Here is a 14510-nt window from a genome sequence, read left to right on the forward strand (position 1 = left end):
TATGAGAAGTAGGTGGTTCAACTCTCACAAATAATAATAATAATAATAATAATAATAATAAATGGGAAGATGACAGCATTTCTTTAACTTATGTTGGTATGATTTTCCAAATTATATAAAGGAAAATATTATGGATCTTAAATAAATTATCAAATTTTTTTACTAACTTCTTATATAGGTGTGGGATCCACACAAATCACATGTTTGTAAGTCTCTCACATGAGTTTGATAGAAAATTTGATAATTTATTTACGGTCCATAATATTCTTATATAAATTGTATCTTATTGCCACCTCCATTAATTTTAATGTTCTAAGAAATAAACTTAATATTTAAGGGACAATGGATGGTGTAAAATAGCTTCAATACTTGTACCATCTGATTCTCAAGTAAAAAAATCATTTTGCCAATTTTTAGAAGCAATGCTCGTGTCAATATATATATTGACTCTATTTATTTAAATAATTTTTTGTCTATTGTTTAAAACCAGGCTTACAGACATGCTTTTATTAGGTACATTGCATATGTACCTAACTTCATAAAGAAATGGTAACAATATTGTAGAGATTAAATTTAGGAATTAAATTTAAGAGCTAACTTTATTTTTACCTCATATTGTATATTTCTGATTATTTAAAAATAAATACATAATTTTGTGTAATTTTTGTGAATTAAATTACACTGTTAAATATTTCATCTAAGTTGATAATAAGCGTCAAACATGTGTCTGAACATAAATGAGTTACGTGTTTTTATATCCACCTAGGGTAAAACACAAGTGATAAAGTGCATTTTAAAGCTAAAAAGATAATGACGAAAATGCACTTAATTTACATAATGATGCTACTTATATAAAAAGGCATTTTAATCTTTTTGTTTAAGCTATTAAATGATGCATTTTAATTCACAAATTATATAAAGTTATATATTTATTTTTAATTATTAAGAGAGTAAATTGTACATAAAATAAATCACATCACTATATTTGTTATCAATGTATTAATATAAGACCTAAAAGGTACAAGTAATTCTATTTCCACACACTAAATCCCCTTTGAGCATTTTTAAAATCACATTTTCAAAATCACATTTTTATCTTTTAATTAAATTATCATTTCGAAGAAATCTTTATCTTTTTTTATTTTCCTAATACACATTCGAACATATAGGATTTGGTTGGATGTCAACCTTCGAACAGATCTAGGGTTTGTAAATATTGGGTTCATGGCAATAAAAAGATTTGTGGAGGTTGGGATCGTGTCGGAGAAGGTTGTAGAGGTTAAATGGTAGGTAACAAGGGTATAATAGGGTGATTTAGGCTAAAGCAGGGATGAGCTAATAGCAGTGGTGGCAATGGAGGGCTAAGAGTGGTGGTGGTGGTGGCGGCGGCGGCAATGGCAACGGTAGCGGCGACATTCCAAGCTTTCCAGAAGAAGAAGAACAGGTGGATGAAAAATAAATTAGGATTTTGAAAATAAAAGATAAGGGCATTGTTGGAATGAAGAGATGTATATTGGGAACATTTTTATTTTTATGTGTGCTATGAGATATTATTCATCAAGTATATATATGCCCAAAGAGAATTTAGCGGAAATAGAATTACCCAAAATGTATGGGTAATTCTATTTCTACCTCGCAAATTCTCTTAGTATACATCATTTATTCAATAGACACCAAACACAATTTTGATTTTCTTATTTTTGCTCAATGTACACCATCAATTTTCAAAAATTTCAAAAATATCCCCATCTTCCTTAACCCAACCTATCCCAATTCTTAACCCTAACCCTAACATCTCTCTACTGCCGGAGTTGCCCCTGCAAACCCCTTTTCGCCGCCGTCTCTCTCCAGTCGAGGTCATCTCTCTCCCCATCTTCTACTCCCAGCTCCTTCGCAATTCCTCACTCCACAGATCCCTCATTACAGCTGCCCTTAACCCTTACCTCCATTGCTCCTCCTTTCCTATCTGTTTCCACCCCTAGCCTTTTCTTTTTCTTTTCCTCTTCAAACCCTAGATTTGGAAACCTAAATCAATCTTTATCTCTCTCTCCCTTCTCTCGGATCGGAAGGTTGAGGAATTGGGTCGCGCTGTGGAGTGGATTTGGAGGATGGGTTGCGATGGAAGGTTGTAGCATCAGCGGTGGAGCGAGTTGCAGTTGTGGCTGGGGGTTGCGGTGCCAGAACTGGAGAAGAAGAAGAAGAAGAAGAAGAAGAAGAAGAGAAGGAGATGGTGGTGCTCGTAGAGTGGTGGTTTGTTGGGGACGATCGTTGAAGTGACGAAAGTGACAATTGAGTCGGTTGGAACGGAGAGGATAACAGCAGCGGTGTGACAGGGCTAGGAAGGTGATGACAGCAATGGTCTGGTTCACCGGCAGCTGGAGAGGAAAGAGGCGGTTGGTGTGTAGTAGATTTAGGGTTTTGTCCTAAATGGTAATTTACTTAGGACTAAAATTGTAATTTTGAAAAAATTCATTAAGTGGGTGAAGTAAAGAAACTTGGTGCGTGAAAATAGAATTTCTCAAAAGAAATGCCGATTAAACAAATAAATTGATTATTAAACAACCCAGATTCGCCCCTTCCATTATTGAACAAACAAACCTTAAACAGTTGACTTGCAAAGTCCTAATGGCACTATCTAACTTCAAATAAACAAACCTTAAAGAGTTGACTTGCACAGTCCTAATGGCAACATCTAACTTCAAATAGAAATCAAGTTGGTGAGGTGCTTGATAATTAAACTACCCAAATTCGCCCCCTTCCATTATTGAACAAACAAACCTTAAAACAGTTGACTTGCACAGTCCTAATGGTAATATCTAACTTCAAATAAACAAACCTTAAAGAGTTGACTTGCACAGTCCTAATGGCAATATCTAACTTCAAATAGAAATCAAGTTGGTGTGGTGCAAGTTGTTTATCATTATAGAAAAAACAGATAGATTACACTTACTTTTCATGAAATTTCTGACAATTACGGCAAATCTCCCATCTAATTTTCATAATTATGCTAATTTTCCTTATTTTTGAAACTATTATCAAGATTCTCTCACTGTTATTCTCTGATAAGTTATTTAACAGAATTTGTTGGTGCCATACGTTATAATACTAAAAATGACAAAAAAAATTATTAGTTACTTTATCTATTCATATGAGAAATTTTGCTCACATCTCCTAAGGTTTTGCATATATATTATGAAAGACCCATACATATTTTAGCATTATTTAATAAAATTCTTAAATTTCATATAATATTAAATATAACCCTTAATTATTAAGTCATTATTAAATCATTCAGTGGGAAAAAAAAAAACTTAATTTTCATTATAAAATACTTAAAAATAAACAATATCTCTAAAATTAATAGCAGAGAAAATCTTAATAATTTAATATAAGACTTATTCCACACTATACAAATAATATAAAATTTATCATTTTAAGTAATGCATATTTTTATTTTTAAAGTTGAAATTATGGAAGGAGAAATTATTTTCATAGGAAAAGCGAAATAGTGTGTCCCTTTCTTGATCTCTGCAAAAAGAAACCAAATGTCAGTAATCACTCCCAACTCAGGTAAGTCAGGAGGACTCTCTGACGATAAAGTCAGTATACTCATCAACCATTATAGGAAATATGTATTGATTGTCTCAAATGGGTTTCTTGAGTTACCTCTGTCTCTTTTTTATGTTTTACTTGCTTATCCTTTTATAATTATTTGGTTTAATTCTTGTTTGTCCATTCATCTTTTAATCAAATGGTTCAACCTTTGTCAGATACTACTTTAGCCAATTGCCAACTTACTTTTATCTTGGATCGTTGAATCTAACACTATTGGACGACTAAGATCACGTCAGGTTCTAATGGCCAACTTACATGTTATTACATCTGTGAGATGGAGTTTGATTGGAGAACTTTCCTTTTTATTAGGCTTAGCCTATATCCCTATACTTCCTGACACGTGCTTTTTTCCGTTGGATTGAGGTTTGATCTAATAGTTCTTCTTATTTTGTAGATCCTCCTTTTAGAATGATATCTTTGTGCTTAGCTGTCTCTCACGCACCCAAGTTTGGTTCTGATTTAAGTTGTTCTCTATTAGGGGCTCAAGGCCCTATTTTGGGTCTTTCATGTCCCGATGGGATTGTAACATTGTGGTAAAATTTTGGGGTTTAAATCTCAAGGTCATAAGTTCAATTCTTCTCTTGAGCCAATCTCTTGGGCGAAACACTGTTGGTTAGGAGGTTGGACCTCAAGTTGTCTAATCAGCACTTGGTGTAGGTTCAATACTCCCCCGCTGTGCGGGTCCTGACTTAAGCGGAGCTTGTGTTGAGAGGTCGGGGCAAGTTCTCAGGTTATAGTCTCCTCGCTCGGAACGGCTAACAGGACACCTTGGTGATCTCTGTAAAGGGCGCTGCCTTGGACCTGCGGGAGGGTAGAAAGAATTTTCCTGTAACAAAAAAAAAAAAAAAGTTTGGTTATGATTTAAGTTGTTCTCTATTATGGGCTCAATGTGCTATTTTCGGTCTTTTCTCCTCTTCAAACCAGATTAAGTGGATTGGGCTTGGGCTCATAATTTGCATTATTTATTAATTTATATGTAAAAAAAATTATTACTTTATCTTTTCGCAATCATATATTATTTTTAAATTTTAATTTTTATCTTTGAGTCATTAAATTTCTAATTGATGCATATTTAAAAAAAAAATACAAGTTAATATTTCTTTTTTTTTATCAGTAAAAAATTTTTATTGATAGCATCAAACACACATACATATGGATGACAACAATAAAACAGAGGTGAGCAAAAAGCATCATAGTGGAGACTTATAAATCCCATTTATAAATCCCATTTAGGAGACTTATAGCCCAATAAATCCATAAAGTTTTCTAATGTTCTATCAAGTCCCATATATTTAAAATTATATTCCAATAGGTCCTTTTTTCCATATTAGAATTATTATGTCGACTATTTTACCTTTATAGACTTTTATTATAATATATATATATATATATAAAATACCATATATCTAGAAGGAAAAATATCAATTATTAGATATATTTTATTTGTGGTATATATAAAATATGAAAAATGCTTTAAACCACTAATTTAACACCACTAATGTGGTGGCACCATGTGGACCCTATCATTGATATGATAGTTTGGCTTTGTTGTTGTTGTTGTTGTTGTTTTTTTTTTTTTTTTTTTTTTTTTTTTTTTTTTTTTGGCACTGCCAGCTTATTAGAGCTTGCATTAGTGCTATCATTTTAGTAGTCTGTATCACCACTGATAAAATATTATAGAATATGGAAGATTATTATTCTTAATATTTTCTTTGTCTCAATGTGAGTGATTTACTTAATTAAGGATCTTCTTTCACTATTATTTTACATGAAGGTACTGCCATGGAAGAACATAGGAAGAGAAAGTTAGTTGTAAACAGATAATAGAAATGATGATGGACTTGCAACAGAGATGATGGTAAATTGGTTATGAACAATCATTTTTTTTTTGTCACTGTTACACATAAATTGTAGTTTCTTCGTCGATTTGTGTAGCCACTGGTATTATATATTTTATTCATTAGTATTATACCGGCATTGATTATTACAGATTTTTCTAAAAAGGTGCATCAATATATATGAACTATTTGATATTTTTTATATATTGTTTGATGATTTTTGTATATTATTTGTTATTATGCTTGTTGTTTGTACAATCATTTTTTGTTACCATTAAACAATCAGAATAGTCTTTTTTTTTTCCCTTTCAATATTGTTTCATACTTTCATATTGCAGTGTAAATGTTCACATTGATATAAATTTAGTTTTTTTGAGGCTAGTTGTATGTTAATTGTAAATTGTGAACATTCACATTGTATTTTTTATGAGTTTTTTTTAAAAAAATTTGAAAGTTAATTGTATGTTTGTTATTTGTTACTATACTTGTTGATTGAACAATCGTTTTTGTTACTATTGAACAATCGAAATAGTTGATTTTTACTTTTTTCGCTTTTGTTTTATATTTTTACGTTGTATTGTAAATGTTCACGTTGGTATGAGTTTATTTTTTTTTAAGGCTACTTGTATGTTAATTGTAAATTGTGAATATTCACATTATATTTTGGTATGAGTTTTATTTTTTCGAAAGTCAATTATATGCTTATTGTTTTTGTTACTATACTTGTTGGTTAAGAAATTATTTTTGTTACCATTGAACAATTGAAATAGTCGATTTTCACTTTTTTTCAATTTTGTTTTATATTTTCACGTTGCAATGTAAATATTCACATTGGTATGAGTATTTTTTATTTTTTATTTTTTAAAGTTGTATGTTAAATTATAAACTATAAACATTCACATTGTATTTTGATATGAGTTTTGTTTTTTTGAAGGTTACCTATATGTTTGTTGTTTATTATAAATATTCACATTGTATTTCAGTATGTGTTTTGTTTTTTCAAAAGTTAGTTGTATGTTTGTTATTTACTACGAATATTCACATTATATTTTGATTTTCGTTCAGATTTTTTGTTACGTTATTTTTAAAATTTTCACATTATAAAAAAGTTGAAAATTCATAATTTGAAATTTTCTCCACGGAATGAGAGAGAGAGATTTTCTCCTTAGAATGAGGGAGAAATTTTCTCGTTAAAATGAGAGAGATTTTCAACAACCGTTATTTTTTTATTGGGTATTAGTTTCAAAATGGAAACATGTGCAAAAAATTAGAAGAATGATTTGGTCATATTACATTAAACATGACCTAGTGGAATACTCAAAAAGAACATGGGTTAGATAGAATAAAACACTTAGAAAGTGCATTTATCAAAAATGATCATTAAAAAATTAAAAAATAAATAGAGAAGTAAAAAAATTTAATCGCCTCACAATAAATTAAAATTAGTTGATAGGGAATGAAGGATCAAGAAATCATTTGAGAATAGTAAATCATTCAAACAATTTATCATTTCTTACACCTAAAATTAAAATTAATCTTTACTTGAATAGAGAAATTGTTTGAGAATAATAAAATACTTAATTAATTTGTTATGTCACGCCCCGAAATAAGTAACATATAACCCAACTCATAACGTTAAGTCAATTGATCAATAATTTGTTCATTCATTTGATCTTTGATCATTACAAAAGAGTGACATTCAATATATATTCACAAATCCTACATTCTGAATTTATAGCATATGGCATAGATACAAGAGTAGAAAGGAAATCAAAATTACATAAGGAAATGCCCTAATGGCTTACAACTTTTCAAGACGATACTTAGTTACAACAAAATAAGTTTAAACTCAATACAAAAGAAAGCCCGAGGCTTAAACAAATAATTGCATCAAAACAAAACCAAAAAGAAGCCTTAAAGCTCTGAGTCCTCCCAAGTTATGTGTCACGCCCCAAAATTTGGACAATTAAATATTAAATTAGGATTAAATCCCAATCAATATTCCATCATCCAAATCTTAAGGGTGAAACAAAATTTAAATATTTTCGTCTCAATCTGGTTTAAGTAAATTTCAATACTCAAAAAAAATTACAAGGGAGAAAAAAAAATTTAACAAAATGCCAACCAAACCATCCATCATAAATTCATAACTATCTAATACCTCTAACATTAAAATAGCAACAACTAGTCAAAATAACTTAAATAATGTAAAGTAGGAAAATAACCCACAATGCCAAATTATTAAAATAATAAGGCCAATAATAAATAAATAAATAAATAACTAAACTAATATCAACCCTAAACTCAACAAAACAAAAGAAGTCTGAGAGACATGTCCTACAATCATAGTTATTTCTCGCCAACATTGTAGTCCCAACTAATCTTGCAAAGGAAGCTCGGCTGCGTTCAAACAGAATGCACCCGAGTACCAAGAGACAAAACGGATTAGTATACAAGTATACTGATATGAGTACAAGATTTGACACCCATATGTCCACCAAACACAAACAAAAGTACATTTAATTCTTGTTATGGAACAAGACAAATAGTTCTACCCGTATCGAGACGAAGGGATAGTTTCTTGAGATATGGTGGCATTTATTTTCTTGTCCGTACACAATTAAATATAAATTGAGTATAAAAAAAATAAAATAAAATAATATGGTGGGTTAGTCCTGCATAAAAAGTTAGTAAGACACACCATTCTGCAAAAAATAAAGTTAGTATAATTTAATCATAAGTAAATTACTGAAGAAGTATAAAAAAAAAATGCACCGTTTCATACTTAAATTGCTTGAGCGGATTGTGCGTATATCAGTTCGTAACAGCCACTTTTTATATCACTTTTTCATCTTTTTCTCTCTCTAAAACATTTCAAAACCCTAGATCTTGATATTTTCTCTCTAGAACTCATATTCTCTCTACATTTTTATCTAGATTCGTTGGTTTCTCTACCCTAATGTCTTTGGGAAAAAGGTAGAGCATCTCAAGGGTTTCATTTTGATTTGAACAAAAGTCGGTCTCGGCGTCTTTGAAGTTTTCTCATTGCTTTGTTGGTCTTCTAAACTTGAGGTAGGGACTTTCTACACTCTCCTTTGATTTTTAGCTTAGTTATTTGTTGATTGTGTAAACAATGTTGGGATTTGGAAGATTTTAGACAAACCTAGGGTTTTGGTTTAAAATATAAAGAAGGGTTTTCAAATGAAGGTATTGAGAATGATTATGGATGTAGATATGAGGATGCACTGTGTTAGATTTGTTGATTTTGACACATGGATTAGATTTGGAAGAAAATGGAGTTTTGCTTTAAAATGTTTCAAATAATTATTTTATATAAATAATGGAATTGGTATGGGGAATGTGAAATTAGATAGGTGTTTATATAAAGGGTGGAGTTGGATACTTGTTATCTCTCACCTATGGAAATTTGAATAATTTATCTATTTTGAAGATTGTATATCTGTTTAGAAATATCTGTTTTGGGCTATCAGTGGAGGATAGCTATAATTGTTATAGAAATTGCATGAGGATCAGGTGAATTGAAACTAATCTCTTATTTGTTGTCATTGAATATGGTTGTGTTTTAATATATTGCATATGTATGATGTTTAGGAAGAGAAAGGGGATGCACGCCATGTTTGGGAGAAGAAAAATGATGGACTCCATTGAATTAAGTTAGCATATGTATCCAGGGTGAGTCTCGAAACTGCGCGTATACATGGGTGCCAATTCTGTAACACCCACCTTTCTCATTAGCTGTTGTTTTTATGATTACTTTTATGATTAATCTGAATTATGCAATTGTTCGAGCTTAATATGCCTATCTTTATGCATTGTGTCTATTAACAGATACGTTCCTCTGAGGAAAGACCTGTCTGATTCGTTACATCGCTAGAGTTATAAAATTAGTTAATGAACTAAGTGAGTGGGGTATTGCACCTTCAATTAAGATAGGTGATAGTGGAGTTAATTAATAATTTAAACTAAAGTAACTCTCATATGGTTAACCTAAGTTAGAGAAGTGGGATATACATATATATATATTGACTTCAATTAGAAAGAGGGAGAGAAAGAGAGAGTTATAATTTGAAAGAGAGAAAGAGAGGAGGTGGATATTCTAGGGTTGGATTTGGGTGGATGATTAAGAAGGAGAAGAAGGAAAGGACTTGAGCCAATTTCATCAACTAACACATTAAGGTAAACCTTCCTTTTAACCACTTGTATGAGATTAATTTACATCTTGAATTCATGAGAATTGAGGAATGGGTGAGGGATTAAGTGGTGTAAGTGGGGCTAGAAACCCTACTAAGAGGGATTTTTCCATGACCTTGCTCCTTTCTTTAGTTTTATATGAATTTAAGACATGTTCTATGATTTAATTGAGGCATAGAATTATTTTGTGCATCCCTTTTGTTTTATCTTTTGATGTTCATGAGATTAAGGGATTTGATGAGTGAATTTTAAGTTTTGTTCTTGGGAATTAGTTAGTAATTGTTGTTACTCTACGTTTCTTAATTTTGGCTCTTGACTTGGGTGAATTTGGGTTTGAGATTTGGAAGTTGAAGTGCAGAAAAACAGGGCAAAATTCGGTTCTGGAACACCCAGGACCGCACGTGCGGCAAGGGGGCCCGCACGTACAGGAGTGCACTAGTGCACGTGTGGAAAGTGGGCCCGCATGTGTGGATTACAGGGGAAGGTTGGGAAGCATTTGTCTAAAAAGCACTTAGGGGCACACGTGCGGAGAGAGTCCCGCACGTGCGGCCAGGAAGCTTCGCACGCGCGGCTGTTTGGCTGCCCCGAGTTCACTTTTCTGGGTCGTTTACTCCACTCTCGGACCTCCGTTAGCGTGTGTTATGCCTGTAATTGATATCCTTTTGCATTGCATGAACATTTAACAGAAGTAAACTAGATTTTCCTAAGTCATGGAATTAACTAATAGGGTGTTTGATGAATTAAGTGAACAACGCCTGTACTTATTTGTGTAGGTCAAACGCCTCATTCCAATCACCTGTAACACGGAACGGACTGTGAGTATCACTGCTGTAAATATATATAATTTAAATTATCTTTTCTCTGCTTCAACTTATGCGTTATTCTGATATGTTTCTCATATGGCTAAATGATAATTCTATCCCAGTTTTCATTAGTTACTATGATAATTTTGGCACCTCTTCATATAAGTACAGTTCTATCAGTTCCATTTCATGGAACTCCTGTTTAATATGATAATAGCTATCATATCGGTTCTTTGGTCTTTATGACTGCCTCTCCGGTCTCCGTGACCATCTGTTCAGTCTTCTAGACCGCCTATATTTACTGCTTTTGATTATAGTACACGAAATGTTATACTTCTTAAATATTATATGAAATTGCTCAGCTTGCATGTCATTTTATGTTATAATTATCATTCATAATCTTTTTTACTCAGTTGTTATTCACTGGGCCCTAGCTCACATTTTGGCACACCATGTAGGTGATCCAGCTCAGGAAAAGGCGAAGTGGCGTCGGTCTTGCTCCGATTTTGTCAAGTTAACCACTGTGTCTTACTGCGAGGTTTCCATCTATCTAGGTGTTGATGTGGCCAGTGTTCTCCCTTTTGAAACTCATTTTTGTGTTTCGGACAGTTGTTATTGGCATTGTAATTGTTGTCAATGGGAGTAACATTTCCCTTTTCGTTGCCTTTGTGGACAAACTCGTAAGGGCATATATATATGTGTGTATATTTATATAGTATTGTCTTTGTCTCATGTAAATTCATAGCTCATTGGACGTTTTGGTTTCTTGCATAATAGCTTTCCCTAGCCCCGTTTACTTGCTTTACTCAGTTAGGCCTTCGGTAGTCACGGATTATTGGCCGGTTACGGCCCCAAACTTGTAGGGGCGGGTTTAGGGTCGTGATAGAGTGGTATCCGAGCACGAGTTGTACCACACACATGCATCCAAATGAGTTATAGGATGTCCTAGAGAAGAGATTAGGGCATATTATCTGCATGCCTGTGTGTGTGGTGCATCTATTAAGTCTTTGTGGTGATCATGTATGTATAAGCTCTATATGTCCTATGTTTATTATCCTTCTATTTATGTGGCTAACCGATGGAAAACACAAGACCTGTGGAGACATCTGAGTCTTCTGATGCAAGGATGGATCTATTAGAACGAATGGTGGAGTTGTTGACAGAAGCACTAAGACAACAACCGAGATCGCCCTTCCCACCACTACCTCTGCCACCAATCTTAGTGGAGCCACCTAACAACAGTGACATCATCACCCTGACACAGAAGTTCAATAAGCTGAAACCGCTTACCTTTTTAGGAGGCCTTGAACCGCTAAAAGCTGAAGCTTGGATTCTGGAGATTGAAAAGTTATTTGAGGTATTCCCATGTACTGAAGAACAAAAAGTTTTGCTAGCGATTTTCACTTTGCAAGAAGAAGCGAGAAGATGGTGGATGTTTGCTCGGAATCAGCAGACTGCCATGGCTTGGGCACAGTTTAAAGAAGTTTTTTATGAAAAATATTTTCCACAGTGTGTGAGAGACCAGAAGGTGACAGAATTTGAGCAGTTGAAGCAAGGTACAATGACAGTAGTGGAATATGAGGCTAAGTTCACTAAGCTTGCGCGCTATGCGCCACATATAGTAGACACTAAGTATAAGAAAACTAGAAAGTTTGAAGGTGGTTTGGATGTTGAGGTTTTGGATCGAGTTAATGTACTCAAATTAGAAAAATATGTTGATGTCTTGGATAGATCCATCATAACGGAGGCGAATGTAGCCACACTAAGACAAGCAAAGGCACCAATGGTCGAATGGAAAGGGAAGAGGTCGGGATCTAATTTTAAGAAGGGTCGAAGCAACTTCAATTTTCCACCAAACAAGAGACAGAATACAGGATCATTCACTTACTCAAGTCAGGGGAATGACACACCCATCTACTCGGAGTGTGGAAAAAGACATAAGGGAGTTTGTCGTAGGATTTCTGGTGCATGCTTCCAGTGTGGAAAAACAGGCCATATGATTAAAGACTGTCCTTTGGTTTCTCAAGGAACAAGCCAGTCGAGGGCTAATTTAACTACATCAGTGTCAGCGCCAAAGGGAAATTCGAAAGTAGCTACAGGGAAAGAAACTCTAAAGCAAGGACGGGTTTTTGCATTGGTACCGGGTGATGTACAGGCTACAGAGACGGTTGTGTCAGGTATTCTCCCTATCTGTTCTCAGAATGCTCATGTGTTGATTGATTCGGGATTTACACATTCTTTCGTATCCTATGCTTTTGCTCCAAAATTAACTAGGCCTTTGGAACCAATGAGTTACGTCTTAGTTATCAACTCTCCGGTAGGGGAAACTATGATTTGTACATCTGTGTATCCTGCATGTTAAATTATCATTGGAGACGTGAATCTGCATGTGGATTTGTTACCTTTAGACATTGCATGTTTTGATGCTATATTGGGAATGGATTGGCTAGCGAAGTATTGCACTATAATTGATTGCTCAACCAAACAAGTTGTGTTTCATTTACCTGAAGGGCTCGAACTTACATTTAAGGGAAATAATGTTATATCTCCCCCATATAATTTCCTCTATGAAAAAAAATAAGCTGATTAATAAAGGATGCAAGGGATTTCTATGTTTGGTACTAGCAGTGTCAACTACTACTAAACCAGATGTGAGTAATATTCCTGTGGTGGAGGAATTTCTAGATGTGTTCCCAGATGATTTGCCTGGGAATTTAATTGATAGAGAAATCGAGTTCACCATTGAGATAGTCCCAAGTTCGCAACCAATTTCTAAGACCCCATACAGGATGTCAACTACCGAATTAAAAGAATTGAAAACTCAGTTACAAGAATTGCTAACTAAGAAATTTATCAGGCCTAGTGTTTCCCCATGGGGTGCTCCAGTGCTGTTTGTCAAGAAGAAGGATGGAACTTTAAGACTCTGTATTGACTACAGAGAATTGAATAAGGTGACAATCAAAAATAAATACCCGTTGCCACGTATTGACGATTTGCTTGACCAGCTACAAGGGACACAAGTATTTTCTGCAGATGTGGCCCCTTGAGATGCTCTAGATGCTTGGCCTGACTGAGCTAATTGGTGAGACCGTCTCTGTCCCTGACCTATCTAAAAACCTCTAGATTAACGAGATCCTGTCACACTAGTAGTCCCTGTTCTCTATGGACAAAACTTCTTCAAATGCCCCGGTTAGCCGCACTAATAACAAGACGATGATTGACCCCTATTCTGAGATTGGCCCTGTGGACGCGCATGTTGGGACTGTGTTCCACTCTTCTGTCCACGCTCTGAAGCTTTGTGACCCAATTGGCCACATCTATAGCAAGCACCATGGATTCGATCCACACTCCCTGAACTTCTACCTATCACTGAATCAGAAGACTTAGGCTACTGTGGGGGTGATTGAAATGATGATGATGAACCCCTAGACCTTTTTGAAGAGCCCATGTCACCCTTAAATTCAGAACGTCCCGTCCTCTTTAATTTCTGCCTTGCCTCCTCTGCCTTTACCATGATCTGCACATGGGCTGCTGTCTCTACTAGGTGATCATAATCATGAATCATATTTCCTACTATCTTCATTAAATTTTTTGCCCTCATTCTCTTTTCACATTCTAAACATCAACGTTTCTCGACTACTACTAGCTCCGGTGCAAAACGAGATAGGCAAGTGAATAAGGCTTCAAACTCAACCACACGTGTATTCAGTTATAATAGTTCTTCAAACTATTTCCTTAACTGCTCCCTAGCTGTGGGAGGGAGGAAATTCTTTTGGAAGGCATGCATAAATGCCTCCCATATATGCTCAACTCTGCTCTAACATACTTCCACTATTGTCCCGCCTCTCCCTTCAACTGGTAAGCTGCTAATGCCACCTGTAATTCATTCTCTCTGATGTCCAAAATCTTAAAATATTTGACAATTTGCTCCAACCACTCATCTACTTTCATTGGGTTAGGCCCACCACTAAACTGAATGAGGTTTGAACGAAAGAACTCCTTTTTCAAAAAGGAAGCCCTAGTTTCTCCTTCGACAGTTCTA

The 14510-nt window shown here is 34.2% G+C and overlaps 1 protein-coding gene across 1 annotated transcript; it reads left to right on the top strand.

The window, feature by feature from the left end:
- The first annotated feature begins 11546 nt into the window (after positions 1-11546).
- On the top strand, positions 11547-13515 carry LOC145813158 (uncharacterized). Its single transcript, XM_082908431.1, has 2 exons — positions 11547-12645; positions 13097-13515. The coding sequence occupies exons 1-2, from the start codon at positions 11547-11549 to the stop codon at positions 13513-13515; spliced, it is 1518 nt and encodes a 505-aa protein (XP_082764557.1).
- The last annotated feature ends 995 nt before the right edge of the window (positions 13516-14510 follow it).

Source organism: Camellia sinensis, chromosome 15 (assembly GCF_055761805.1).
Source record: "Camellia sinensis isolate YWXY chromosome 15, ASM5576180v1, whole genome shotgun sequence".
NCBI classification, from domain to species: Eukaryota; Viridiplantae; Streptophyta; class Magnoliopsida; order Ericales; family Theaceae; genus Camellia; species Camellia sinensis.